This window comes from Pelodiscus sinensis, chromosome 24 (genome assembly GCF_049634645.1).
Source record: "Pelodiscus sinensis isolate JC-2024 chromosome 24, ASM4963464v1, whole genome shotgun sequence".
Taxonomy (NCBI): domain Eukaryota; kingdom Metazoa; phylum Chordata; order Testudines; family Trionychidae; genus Pelodiscus; species Pelodiscus sinensis.
The window spans coordinates 3655044-3668696 of NC_134734.1; the positions used below are offsets into that span (position 1 = coordinate 3655044).

The 13653-nt window shown below is 50.6% G+C and overlaps 1 protein-coding gene across 25 annotated transcripts in view; it reads right to left on the reverse strand.

The window, feature by feature from the left end:
- Positions 1–3038: 3038 nt before the first annotated feature.
- Positions 3039–13653, reverse strand: part of DMKN (dermokine) — a 32086-nt gene continuing 21471 nt past the window's right edge. For 15 of the 25 annotated variants that reach the window (XM_075907602.1, XM_075907610.1, XM_075907599.1 and 12 more), the window contains 9 exons: positions 13485–13541; positions 12075–12098; positions 11568–11624; positions 10152–10175; positions 8529–8585; positions 7113–7136; positions 6169–6225; positions 5542–5565; positions 3039–3239 (listed from right to left, as the gene is read on the reverse strand). In XM_075907602.1, coding sequence (XP_075763717.1) covers positions 5548–5565; positions 6169–6225; positions 7113–7136; positions 8529–8585; positions 10152–10175; positions 11568–11624; positions 12075–12098; positions 13485–13541 — 318 coding nt within the window. In that variant the 3' untranslated portion in view covers positions 3039–3239; positions 5542–5547. The remainder of the gene's footprint in view (positions 3240–5541; positions 5566–6168; positions 6226–7112; positions 7137–8528; positions 8586–10151; positions 10176–11567; positions 11625–12074; positions 12099–13484; positions 13542–13653) is intronic. The other 10 variants (XM_075907617.1, XM_075907607.1, XM_075907598.1 and 7 more) reach the window with 7 other exon arrangements.

Consider the following 13653-nt stretch of genomic DNA (forward strand, 5'->3'; position numbering starts at 1 on the left):
TCTGTTGCATACCGGGGGGTTGGCAGCCCCACTCTCGCGAAGGTTGAGCTCCGATTTGGGGGCAATACACCAAGGATGCTGATCTGGGCTCTGACATAACACCGCCCTGGAAGAGCCAGACCCTTACTCCCTGCTCCACACAAGCTCAGGAAAAGTGACATGTCCCTAGTCCGGAGTTGGCCTGATGAGCATGTTCTGTCATTCAGGGAACTGAACAGATGGGTATTGTTCCTCAGCTGCACAGCCGACTTGTTCAGAAGACCAGGAAGAACAATCCAAACCCCTTATCTGCTCCGTTCTGCGCAGGGTGGATGGCTGCCAGAGGCGAACAAGAGGAGGTATTGTTGATGGGTGGTTTCGAGGAGGAGATCTTGCATGGGGGTGAAGGTGGGGAGATGACCCATCACAAACGGATTTGCCTCAGGCGACAAGTTCAATGCTCTGTGAGGCAAAGTCAAAGAGGAGCGTCACAAGCTCTGTTGTTCTGAGGTTGTCACATGTGAATAGTGACTGACACATCATGGAGAGCCTCTGTCCACTAGGTACATGTGTGAGGTTATTCACGGTGAATTGCTAAGCCGCTCTGTCAGGCCCACATGGACAGCTGGTGAGAACTGACCATCACTGTGTTGGACTTAATAAGGTCACATCCCCAGATGGAGAGAATTCACCGCCGTATCTTCAATGGGGTCAGATCCCTAGCTGGGTTATGTCTACACTGGTGCAATCTTGCACCAGAAGTATGCAAATGAGGCTAAGCGTGGAATATCGCCGAGCCTCATTTGCATATCTAATGAGCCGCCATTTTTGCAGAAGAGGCTCTTTGCGCAAGAAGGAGCTGTCTACACGGCCCCTTCTTGTGCAAGAAAAACCCTCTTGCGCAATGTCGCTATTCCTGAAAATAATCAGCGTAGCGGCATTGCACAAGAGGGTTTTTCTTGTGCAAGAAGGCAGTGTAGACAGCTCCTTCTGGCGCAAGAGCCTCTTCCGTAAAAATGGCAGCTCATTAGATATGCAAATGAGGCTCGGCGATATTCCACACAGCCTCATTTGCATACTTCTGGTGCCCGATTGTGCCAGTGTAGACATAGCCTTGGTGTGAATGGACCGTACCTGAATTGGATCCATGGTGCCAGATTCCCTGCTAATGTCCACAGGAGCTCCACTGAGTGTGTCTATGTTCTCAGGTGTATCAGAAAGCACCATGGAAGGGGCTCCAGCCACGGCTATAAAGACCAGGGCCATAACAATATGGACTATACACTGGGAACCAATGCTGCAACCAGCTCACGGTTACCCCAGCTCCTTCTGCACCCCATTGGTTCATATCCTGTATCGAAACACTATCTCTGCAGGGGGACTGGTCTGATTATGAATTACTCTGTCCAAGGAGCATTCGTGCTAGGAATTGGCACAGCAATCGAGTCAGAAAGAAGAAGGGGAGCAGGAGCCATTGGTGGAGAGATGGGACTAATTCAATACTCCTGATTGAGAGAAGGATAAAATGTTTTATTTCTCGGAATTAATCTCAAACATCACTGCTTCCATCCCTGAGAAGCCACAGCTGCTCAAAATACAAAGTGCAGGGTGGCAAAGGGTTATTTTCTGAGATTTACTTTGGAGCTTAAATACCAAGATTTTCCTTTCATCTGCTGAGGGTCCCTCCTCGGTTCCAATCTCACCGTGCAGTTGTACGGATGCTACTTGATTTGGTCTGAAATTCCTGCCATATTGGCAACAGGGATTCTTCTTCCGTGGCTTCTATTGCTTTACCCTCGCGGGAGATCAAAGTGCCTAGACCGGGGTGGGGAATAATTTTTGGCCAGGAGCCACTTCAAACATTTTTGAAGGCTGGAAGGGGCGGGGCCAGGATGCTTCTGGGCTTCCCCACCCCCCTTCCCACTAGGCACCAATGCCCCTGGCAGGGCCGGAAGAGGCCCTGATTGGCCTTGGGGTGGGGGAAGCACAGGAAGCCTCCTCCCACCCTGCGAGCGGCGTGCGGTGCTTCAAAGCGCTGTGTACTGCTCACAGGTGGGAGGAAGCTTCGCGTTCTCCCCCACCCCAGCCCTGATTGGCCTGGGGGCGGGGGAGCGGCAGGGCCTCCGTGGGCCGGATCGACCTGCTTGCTGGGCCGGATCTGGCCCACAGAGGCCCTTTTGCCCACCCCTGGCCTAGATGGAGCTGGGGAGGGGTCAGTAATGCCAGCTGTGGGGACCTGACTACAGTGAGACTTTGTGATCTCTTTCGCCCGCCTTGTTATCCAGCAAGGACACCTCTCTAGTGCCCGGGGGGAGTTTCTACTCACAACAGATCCACCATTGAGAAGTACTGACCTCTCCCCAGCTGGGACCTTTCCGGGAACAACTCTCTCCATGGGTGGGGCAGCAGAATTGCCCGGGTCTGGTGCAAGGACTCCTGGGGGCAGGGAGTGGCCATTAAAAGTCCCACCGGAGACAGAGGCTGCGGAAAGGCCAGACGGGACCATTGGGATCTTCCCGACTGACGTACTGCGGCAGAGTCTCATTGCTGCAGGACAGCTTGTGTGCAGAGCGAGGCTCGGCTCTCACTGGGGGCAGGGACGGGTCCTCACTGCCCCGCTGTGCAGCACCCCGCTTGATGGGCACAGCCTCACGCGGACAAGGGGCGGTCTCTCGCTATGTGGCTGTGCTGGGCCAGGGAGCCTCATCTCGGTGGGGGCCACGACCTGGAAGAATCCTGTATTCTGAGCGATAGCGAGGCTGTGGTCGCAGGTCGGGGACATTTCATTGTGCTGCCATGCGGGTGGGGGGCAGTGTTCCCCGTAAACACAGCACTGGGTTAGCCCCCCGGGAAAGATGCAAATGCTGCCCAGCTGACTAGCAGAGAGCCCACCGCCAGCAGCACTTGTTTCTAGCGGTGGTGCACATGGCGGGTGCACATCACAATGTTTATTCTGCACAATGATGGAAAAATTAGGGGGAACTTTGGTGGAGAGGAGTCCATTTTCCAAAGTTTGGGAAAATTCCACTGAAAAGCACTTACGACACCAGATGGGGGGGTCGAGTGGAAATAGATTTATTTGCCTTATTGCAAAGACATGAGGAGGAGGGAAGGGTCAGAGCTGCACCCGACAGTCAAATCACTGAGCTGGCAAAAGTCAATTTCACAGGAGAGTGCTGTGTTACTCATCTTCAGGCTGACCCGCAGGAGAGCACAGGGCAGAAAGCATCAGGGCAGCTGTGGTGGCGCGTTTCTGGGGGCTTAATAAAAGAAAGAAAAGGAGCAGCCATTAGGATCAAAATACAGCGTGACACCCATCAATCATCCTAAAGCCAAAAGAGACCAAGATGAACATCTGGTCTGACCTTCTGCAACACAGGCCAGAGAACCTGACCCAAGAATTTCTGTATTAAGCCTTTCTCTTCTGTGTGAGCTAGAGCATGGATTGGGGAAAGATATCCAGCCTTGGTTTAAGGGCTTCAATCTGCCCTTTATCTACAGAAGTTGTTCCAATAACTAATTTCCCTCACTATTAAAAATGCTCCTTATTTCTACTCTGAATGTATCTTGCTTCAGCTTGCAGCTATTTAGAACATGAGAATGGCTAGACTGGGTCAGACCAAAGGTCCATCTCGCCCAAAATCCTCTCCTCCGAAAGTGGCCAATGTCGGTACTCCAGATGGAATGAACAGAAGAAGTAATCATCAAGCAATCTCCTGTCGCCGAGTCCCAGGTACTGACAAACAGAGACTAGGGGCATCCTCCCTGCTCGTCCTGGCTAATAGGACCTATCCTCCATGAATTTATCTAGCTCTTTTTTAACCCTGTTTATAGTCTCGGACTTCACCACATCCTCTGGCAAGGAGTTCCACAGGTTGACTGTGCACTGCATGAAGAAAAACAACCTATTGTTTGTTTTAAAACTGCTGCCTATTAATTTCTTATTTGACTTCTATTTCTTATTTAATGGGAAGGAGTAAGTAACTCTTCTTTTTTTACTTTCTCCACCCCAGTCATGATTTTATAGACCTCTATCGTATTCCCCCTTTAGTCATCTCTTTGCCAAGCTGAAAAGTCCTAGGACTTGTTATTCCTCTGCTAGATTAAAGAGCTATCTACTCTCACAAATCTCTTTCCCAGTATAAGTGATGATACACCAGGATCAAGTAATCTCGTAACCATCTCTTGGATAAGATAAATCAAGAACCTTGAGATCCTTTTCTCCAGGCCTTGAATCCAACCTAGTGCTCTTTTCCAAATCTTCTGCAATTACCCTAACATCCTTTGTAAGTATGAACATCAAGATTGGTCATATTGGCGCCAGTTCTTTTCTGACATAACTTCAGGTAACTTTAATGGATAGTGTGGTCCAGTATTCCATCGCTGGCCTCATCAGCCTTAGCTCCCTGATACTATAACATTGCAATTGCTAGGCTCTGGTGAGAGAACCTCAGAGCAAAGGTAGTTACTGATTTAAAAAAGTACATATGTTATTCCCACTCGGATGACTTGCCGCATATTTAATATAACAACGAAGGAGTTAGCTGAAGCACGCTTCATAGGAAACCATTTACCCCGACTTCCTCGGACAGTGAGTGATTTTAGAAGAGATTTCATGGGGGCCCAAAATTATGGGCCACTTTCAATGCCTATCCAGTGAGCGTGCGGAGAAGAGGACATTCTCCAGTAAGGCTGAAGGAAATTGTCAGTGGATTAAGTATTCGTAGAATTCCTGGGGCATCTCCCTGCTGCAATCAATTTCAGGTGATTTCAGAGGAACTTTTTGTGAGATGTTCCATAGGAGAGAAGGAAGCTCTAACAATATCCACCTCCCATTGGCCCCAGCAATCTCCCATAACCTCCCTGGAGCTACTGTGTGTTTACTAGGAGACTGTTCACAGTAGCTTTCAGCAGCAATGCCTTCTGGGTGGTACAGAAAGCTTCTTGTGCTGTGTATCAGGGACACACAACGGAGTTCTGGGAGAGGAGTCCCACCTGCTATAAGTTCTATGGCTCATCTGGTGCCTTTGCAACATCGGAAAACACAGCCAATGCTCCTTACTTGGCAAACGTTAGTAGACAACAAACCGGAGAAAACATGGCCAAGTCCCCTGATCTGTGTGAAGATAAATGATCACCTTTGCTACTAACACTATTTTCATGAAAGCTTTGATGTCACCTCCAGCATCACTGTTCAAACTGCCAGAGTTCAGCAAATTGCAGAATATTTCTTTTCTGTATGTTCTGTATTATGGTGAAACCGCAGGGTCTCCCGCTGAGATTCTAATGATCTAGTGAAGCTATGGAATATTTAAACCAGCTGGCCCCCACAAATATTTAAATATTTGGCCCCCACATCATTCTCATGCACTACTGGAGAAAGTGTATACATCCAAAGTCTGCATGAATTGTTTCACAATGTCCAGTTGATGAGATACAGGGGGACAAATGTTGACTACAGAGTTGGCCACCAAAAGGCTGGGCTGCTGGTGAGCAGGGATGCTGGATGCTTTTGAGGCAAAATACGATAGTCTGAAAGCAAAGAGGGCTGCAGATACTCACCGATAACTAGAACTGGTTGTTTTGCTGCAACAGAAAGAGAAGTTAGGAATGCATTACGTTCAATGCCTCGCCAGTGTAGCAGAGATTGGAGAATTTACTAACTACAAATTACCCCCAGGACCTGGGGGACACTTCATGGCTGTCCAATGGATTTGTAGGAGAAGCCCTCCCCCCGTGAGGATATGGGAAATTTTCATGAGGCCCCCAATGGGAATATCTGCCAGGTGAAATGCATTGTGGGTGATTGTCCAAGTCCCTCTGAAAAGCTATTTCAAGGGTGCAACAAAGGAATCGTGATGACACTGCCCCACCAGTCCTGCCAATCTCATATAAGCCTCCCAAACGTGTACATCGGGGGACCCGCTCAGGGAGCTCCCAGCAGAAATGCCTTCAGTGTGACATTGACCAGCCTTGTCTGGCAGGCCTCATGGCTGCCTTGCAGGCTGTGGGAGAGGAGGTTGACCTGCCATAGGACTCTGGGGATTTTCATTATCTCTGTAGAGTTGAAGGAATTTCCATGCTGCCTTCGCAGGGAAACGTGACCAGACATAAAACTAGCTAAACAGGGCCCATTCCCCTGATCTGTGTGCAGCTACACGGCACCGAGAGGAAATCTTTGGGACTCACATTGTTGTCGTCAAAGCTGCCGTCACCCACGTTGCCGGTCTTTACACTACCGGAGTCCTGCAAGAGGGGAAATATTTATCACATGCAGTGTGGAAACAGCTGGAGGGTTCCAGCAGATCTTCTGTTGACCAAATGGCACCATAAACCAAGCGGTACCATAGGGATGTCGCATATTGATTCTGGTGGATCTCTGGACAATTTACACCAGTGGGAGCCTGGCCCTTTTGATTCCAATTAATCTAGAGCAAATTTACATTATTTGCGTATCTGGCCCAACACCATTCTCATCCACTGCTGGAAACCAAGGCTGTGTCCAGACTCCATGCCTCCGTCGACGGAGGCATGTAGATTAGCCAGCTCGGAAGAGGGAAATGAAGCCGCGATTAAAATAATCGCGGCTTCATTTAAATTTAAATGGCTGCCCCGATCTGCCGATCAGCTGTTTGTCGGCAGATCGGGAGAGTCTGGACGCGATGCCCCGACAAAGAAGCCTTTCTTCATCGACACAGGTAAGCCTCGTGAAACCAGGTTTACCTGTGTCGATGAAGAAAGGCTTCTTTGTCGGGGCATCGCGTCCAGACTCTCCCGATCTGCCGACAAACAGCTGATCGGCAGATCGGGGCAGCCATTTAAATTTAAATGAAGCCGCGATTATTTTAATCGCGGCTTCATTTCCCTCTTCCGAGCTGGCTAATCTACATGCCTCCGTCGACGGAGGCATGGAGTCTGGACACAGCCCAAGAGATAATCCTCAGTGAAGCACCAGCATCCCAATTCTGCACATTTATTATACTGAACCCGACTGACAGGTTAAAAAGTTTCAGCGTAGCAGGGGTGTAGAGGACTTTGCCAGCAAAGGGTTGGGTCCTTAGTGAGCAGCGAGACAGAACGGCAGTGAGGCAAACCGTGAGAGTCCGACAGCAAAGGGAACGGCGGATACTCACCACTGACCAGAACTGGTTGTTTTGCTGGAACAGAAAGAGAAGTTAGGAACGCATCCCGCTCAGCTCCCCAGCAGAGAAGCAGAGACCTCAACTCCAGAATAGCCACATCTGAACTGACCAACAGACCCGTCTAGTCTAATGTCCCTCCCTAGGCTGGAACAAAAGAATGGCTCCCCAATCACGTATCCTAAAAGGGCCATTTTAATGACCCCTCAGGCTCATGACTAAGCCACAAAATCTCATGACTCACATTTTCATGGCTCAGAATTTTCATGACAGAGCAAAAAAAATCATGACTCAGCTGGCCTCATCGCTGCCATAGACCAGAGATTCTCAAACCGGGGGTCATGAGACTGCTGGGGGTTGCAAGCTTATTATGTGAGGGAGTCCAAGAGGCAACAGCTTCCACTCACATGTTCTACTTCGCCTCCAGATTTATAGTAACGTTAAATAGATAAAAATGTGCTTTTCTAAGGGGTGTCACTCCTGGATTTTCTACATGAGCGGGGTGACCAACACAAAATTTTGAAAACTACGGGTCAAATGAACCACTGAGAACGATAGGTAGTAAGTCCTCAGTGCGACTCTCCCACATTAGAACGGATGCTCTGCTGAGATCCTCCCCTAGCTAAACACTTTCCTTATTTATAGGTATCCAGGTCACTTCTCATAGTCTCTAGGCCACGTGTTGTTCCCCGTCAGATGCCATGATACGGGATTAATCTAATAGGAGAGGAGTCAGCCTAGGGGTTAGCTAAGCTCCTCGCACTGGTCCCAAGAGCACTGCATTCCCTGTGCTTTTGGAAGGGTCCCTGGTGAGGATTTTAGGTGGTGTCCGAAGGACCTGTGGGACACTTCATGCCTCTCCAGTGCACTTGCAGGAGAAGGGATTATCCTCCCATGAGCCAATGGGGGAGCTCATGAGGCCCCAGTGGGGATGGGGATGTATCCCCGAGCCCTTGGGATATCTCCCACGTGCAATGCATTGTGGGTGATTGTCTGCGTCCCTCTTGCAAGATGTTTCCTGGCTTCCCAAAGGAATTGTGGAGGTAACACCAATCCATCAGTCCTGGCAATCCCATATCAGCCTCCCAAACACGTGTTTGTCTGGGGGCCCACCGAGGGGATGCCCAGCAAAGGTGCCTCCTGTAGGACATTTAGCAGCATTTTCTGGGCCTTTTCTCATTGCTACCCCAGGGACTGGGAGAGGGGAGCTTGACCTGCTCTAAGGCTCTGGAGCTTTTCAGAAGCCGTGTAGAGCGAGAGGATTTCAATCAGCGCTGTCGCAACATGGGAATGTGCAGCCAACGCTCCTCACAGGCAAACTGTGACCAGACATCAAACAAGCTGAAACAGGCCCATTCCCCTGGTGCGTGTGCAGCTACACGGCACGGAGAGGAAATCTCTGGGACTTACATTGTTGTCGTCAAAGCTGCCGGCACCCACGTTGCCGGTGTCTACGCTACCGGAGCCCTGCAAGAAGAAGCATTTCTTATGGGTATTGCAGTGACATACAGAGCTCCAATGAATATTCTATTGACCAAGCAGAGGCGTGGACAATGTACAGCATCTGGGGAGGTGGGGTGTTGATTCCAGTGCTTCTCTGGACAATTTACACCAGTGGCAACCTGGCCCCATTGCCTGTAATGAAGCTACAGCAAATTGACATGAACTCAGGATATGGCTCCAACAGCTTTCTCTGTTGGAAACCAGGAGATGTTTCCTGGTAAAGCTGCAATATCTAAATCCTATAAATATGTTAAAGCCAGCGTGAGTGACGGGATAAAAGGGTGCCAGGTGCTAGTTTGCCTAGAGCCATGTTTCTTAAACTGTGTTCTGCGGACAACTCTCAGGTGCGCCGTGGCTGTTTGAAGAAAAAAAAACAGCTGCTAGAGCTGATGAGATGCAGTGGGTGGTGCAAACAGGTGAGCGAGTGGTGACGTGGCAGGAACCGGTCTGCGCCCGGCATGCAACCGCCTGGGAAAGCTCCGTGCCTTGGTTATGCCCCTTGTTAGAGGGGAGGAGCATTGCAGGGCCAGCAATAGGGCCGGCTCTGATTGGCTGTCTCTGCTGCTAGTCTGAGGATCCTGCCTGCCAGGGGAGAGAACTGACCTAAAGCTGCCACCCCAACCGGGTATTTGCACCGCTGCCTTTAGCCCTCGCTTGTAACCCAGGACAGCTGAGGGGGGCCAGCACCTTCCACCCTCTTGCACAGACAAGGCCCTTCCCTTCAGTATTCTGTGTCAAAAATAACGGAGCCAGGGGCTAGAACTATCGAAGGACAAACATTAAGCAGGAAGGGACCCACTATGAATTGGGGGACAGGGGTAAGGCCCTCAGTGCCCCTAATGTTCCTTCTTTGTTTGACAACTTTTTTTTATTGACAGGATAGCGATTGACAGGTCACGTGTGAGATTAGAAAAGATGCTCCACTTTTCAGAAGATAACTAAAAGACACAAATTATCATCGGCAGTGAGCAAATATTGTCGCTGGCAGTAAAAGTGTAAAAGTGTCATGTTGGGGGTTTTTTTTGTTTAAGAAACACTGGCCTAGGGGGTTTTACCACCAAAGGATTGGGCTGTAAGCAGGGCTGGATGAAGGCATGGGCAATTCAGGCAGCTGCCCAGGGCACCAACCGATGGGGGGCGCCTGATGGCAGCTGTAAGGAGCGCACAGTGTCCCTTACAGCTGCCATCAGGAGCCGCGCGCCCGGCTCCCGCAGCACTGGGCCTGCAGCGCCGGTCAGCAGCACCCTTCCTGCCACAGCTGCGGGGCCCTGCACAGCCCGGCGTCTGCGCCAGCAGTGCTCGGCAGACCAGGCCGGACAGCGCATGCGCCGTGCACCCCAGGGGTGGGCTGTGCACCAGTGGCCATGAACAGCCCGCGCATGTGCTCTGCGCCCGTAGTCGGCACCGCACGCCCGGGCCCAGGGTGCCGAAAGGGCTCGGGCCGGCCCTGGCTGTACGTGAGCAGCGAGAGGGAATAGCAGTGAGGCAAAGTGTGACAGTCTGACAGCAAAGAGAACTGCAGATACTCACCACTCTCCAGAACTGGTTGTTTTGCTGGAAGAGAAAGAGAAGTTAGGAACGTCTTCTTTGCTTGTTCCCATAATATAAGAACTAGGGGCCACCAAATGAAACTAATGGGCAGCAGGTTTAAAACAAATAAAAGGAAGTTTTTCTTCACACAGCGCATAGTCAACCTGTGGAACTCCTTGCCTCAGGAGGTTGTGAAGGCTAGGATTATAACACAGTTTAAAAGAGAACTAGATAAATTTATGGAGGTTAAGTCCATCAATGGCTATTAGCCAGTCTGGGTGAGGAATGGTGTCCCCAGCCTCTGTTTGTCAGAGGGTGGAGATGAACGGCAGGAAAGAGATCGCGTGATCATTATCTGATCAATCCACTCCCTCTGGGACACCTGCATTGGCCACTGTCGGCAGACAGGATACTGGGCTGGATGGACCTTGGGTCGGATTCAATATGGCCGTTCTTATGTTCTTATGAAGGCATCCTGCTCAGATCCCCGCCAGGGGAGCAAAGGTCTGAACTTCAGAACAGCCACCTCCGAACTCACCAAGAGGCCGACCTCTCCCAGTGTTCCTCCCCCAGCTAGACCAGAGGAATCCTGTCTCCTAGAAAGCCCATCATTCCAGTGCTGGCTTCATTGATAGATGCAGGTATTGTCACCCCAGCACCATGCAAGCGCTTCAGCTCTTAGGCCAGGCTAAGATCCCCTCCCAGCTGTGTTCATCATTCATAGAATTATGACTCTGCTTGTATAGTCTGTGAGGCCGTGTGCACCCCCACTCAGGTGACAGGGTGGAAATTTAACCTAACGGCCGAGGATTCAGCCAAGGGATCCCTGAGAGGACCCAGTTGAGCCGGAGTTCCTAGCACTGGTGCCGGGAGCGGCGCATTCCCTGTGATTTTGGAAGGATCCCTCAGGAGTCATTCGGCAGGTGCCCGAAGGACCTGTGGGATGCCTGGCCACTCAGCTTGTAAGAGAAATCATCCCCCGCGAGGCCCTGGCAAATCCTCATGAGGCCCCATCGTGGGGATGGGGATATTTCCCACAACTCTGCAGAGATCTCCCATGTGCAGGGCACGGTGGGTGACTGTCAAAGTCCCTCTTTCAAGATAGAGGATGTGTGCCCAAAGGAAGTGTGGAGATGAGACCCTCCTGGGCCCTCTGCGTGGTATCACGCAGCCTCATCCACCACGTCTCAGGTGTGCCCCAGAGACGGGGCGAGCAGGTCAACCTGCCAGCAGCCTCAGCAGATTTTCATTAGTCATGTGGGGTGGGAGAATTTCCATGCTGCCTGAACACCACGGGAAAGGCAACATTGCTTCCAGCAGGCAAATGTTACCAGACTCCAGACTAGCTGAATTGGGGCCAGTCGCCGGGTGTGTGCACCGCTACACGTCACAGAGGGGAAAATCGCTGGTACTCACATTGTTGTCATCAAAGCTGCCATCGCCCACGTTGCCGGTCTTTACACTACCGGACTCCTGCAAGATGAGAAATATTCATTAGGTTTATTGTGGAAACATCTGTAAGGCTCCAGAGGCTAGTTCATTATCCCATTCGTGCCGTGGAGAATACATAGCATCTGGGGATGTGGCGTGTTGCTTCCAGCATTTCTCTGGACAATTTATGACAGTCAGATCATGGCCCCATTTACTTATATGAAGCTACAGTAAATTTTCATCAACTGGGGATCTGTCACCAACACCATCCTTATACACTGTCAGAAACCAAGAGATAATCCTTGGGAAAGCTCTGACATCAGAGATCTGCAGATTTTCCCCGCTGAACCTGACTGACGGAATAAAAAGATTCAGAAGGGCAGGTGCTAGGAGGGTTTTCCAACAAGGGTTGGTCTGTGAGTGAGCAGCGAGACAGAACAGCAGTGAGGCAAAGGAGACAGTCCGATAGCAAAGGGAACGGCTGATACTCACCACTGACCAGAACTGGTTGTTTTGCTGGAAGAGAAAGAGAAATTAGGAACGCATCCTGCTCAGGGCCCCACCAGGTAGCACAGGCTGTACCTCCAGAATAGACACGTTAGATCTGAACAATAGCGCAGTCTAGTCTGATCTCTCTCCCTGGGCTGGAACAGGGGAATGGGCCCCCCAAGCTTGTCTCCATTTTCATGACTAAGCCACAAAATCTCATGACTCACATTTTATTGGCTCAGAGTTTTAATGACAGAGCAAAGCAATCATGACTCAGCCGGCCTCATCACTATCATGGACCAGAGATTCTCAAACTGGGGGTCATGAGCCCTGAGGGGGTTGCAAGGTTATTATGTGGGGGAGTCCAAGAGACAGCAGCCTCCATCAGCTTGCTCGGCTTTTCCTCCAGATTTTAGAATAATGTTAAATAGATAAAAATGTGCTTTTCCTTTCTAAGGAGGTATCACTCATGGGTTTTCTGCGTGAATGGGAACATCAGCACAAAAGTTTAAAACCACTGGTCAAAGGAACTACTGAGAGCCACGGGTAATAAGTCCTCAGTGCGACTCTCCCACTTTGGAACTGATGCTCTGTTGAGATCTCCTCATAACTAAATACTTCTCTTATTTGTAGGTATCTGGATCACTTCTCATAGTCTCTAGGCCATGTGTTGTTCCCCACCAGATGACGTGATGCGGGTTTAATCAAACAGGAGAGGCGTCAGCCCAGGTGTTCTTGAAGGACCCCATTTACCAAAGATCCTAGCACTGGTCCCAAGAGCACTGCATTCCCTGTGCTTTTGGAAGGATCCCTGATGAGAGTTTTTGGTGCTGTCCAAAGGACCTGTGGGACACTTCATGCCTATGCAGTGCACTTGCGGAAGAAGGGATCATCCTCGCATGAGCGAGTGGGGGAGCGCATGAGGCCCTGGTGGGAATGGGGACGTATCCCCAAGCCCTTGGCATATCTCCCAGGAGCAATGCATTGTGGGTGATTGTCAGAGAGATTCTTACAAGATGTTTCCCGGTTTCCCAAAGGAATTGTGGCCATAACTCCATCCCATCGGCCCTGGCAATCCCATATCAGCCCCAAACATGTGTTCGCTGGGGGTCCTCCGAGGGGACTCCCAGGAGACGTGTCTCCTGCAGGACATTAAAGAGCCTTTTCTGGCCATGTCTCATTGCCACCCCAGGGACTGAGAGAGAAGAGCTTGACCGGCCCTAAGGCTCTGCAGACTTTCATAAGCCATGTAGAGTGAGAGGATTTCAATCAGTGCTGTCACAACGCGGGAATGGGCAGCCAATGCTCCTCACAGGCAAACTGTGACCAGACATCAAACTAGCTGACACAGGCCCATTCCCCTGGTGTGTGTGTGCAGCTACACAGTGCGGAGAGGAAATCTCTGGGACTTACGTTGTTGTCATCAAAGCTGCCAGCACCCACGTTGCCGGTGTCTACTCTCCCGGAGCCCTGCAAGAGGGGGAATTTATGATGGGTATTGTAGTGACATACAGAGCGCCAATGAATATTCTATTGACCAAGCAAAGGCGTGGACAATTTATAGCATCTGAGAATGTGGGGT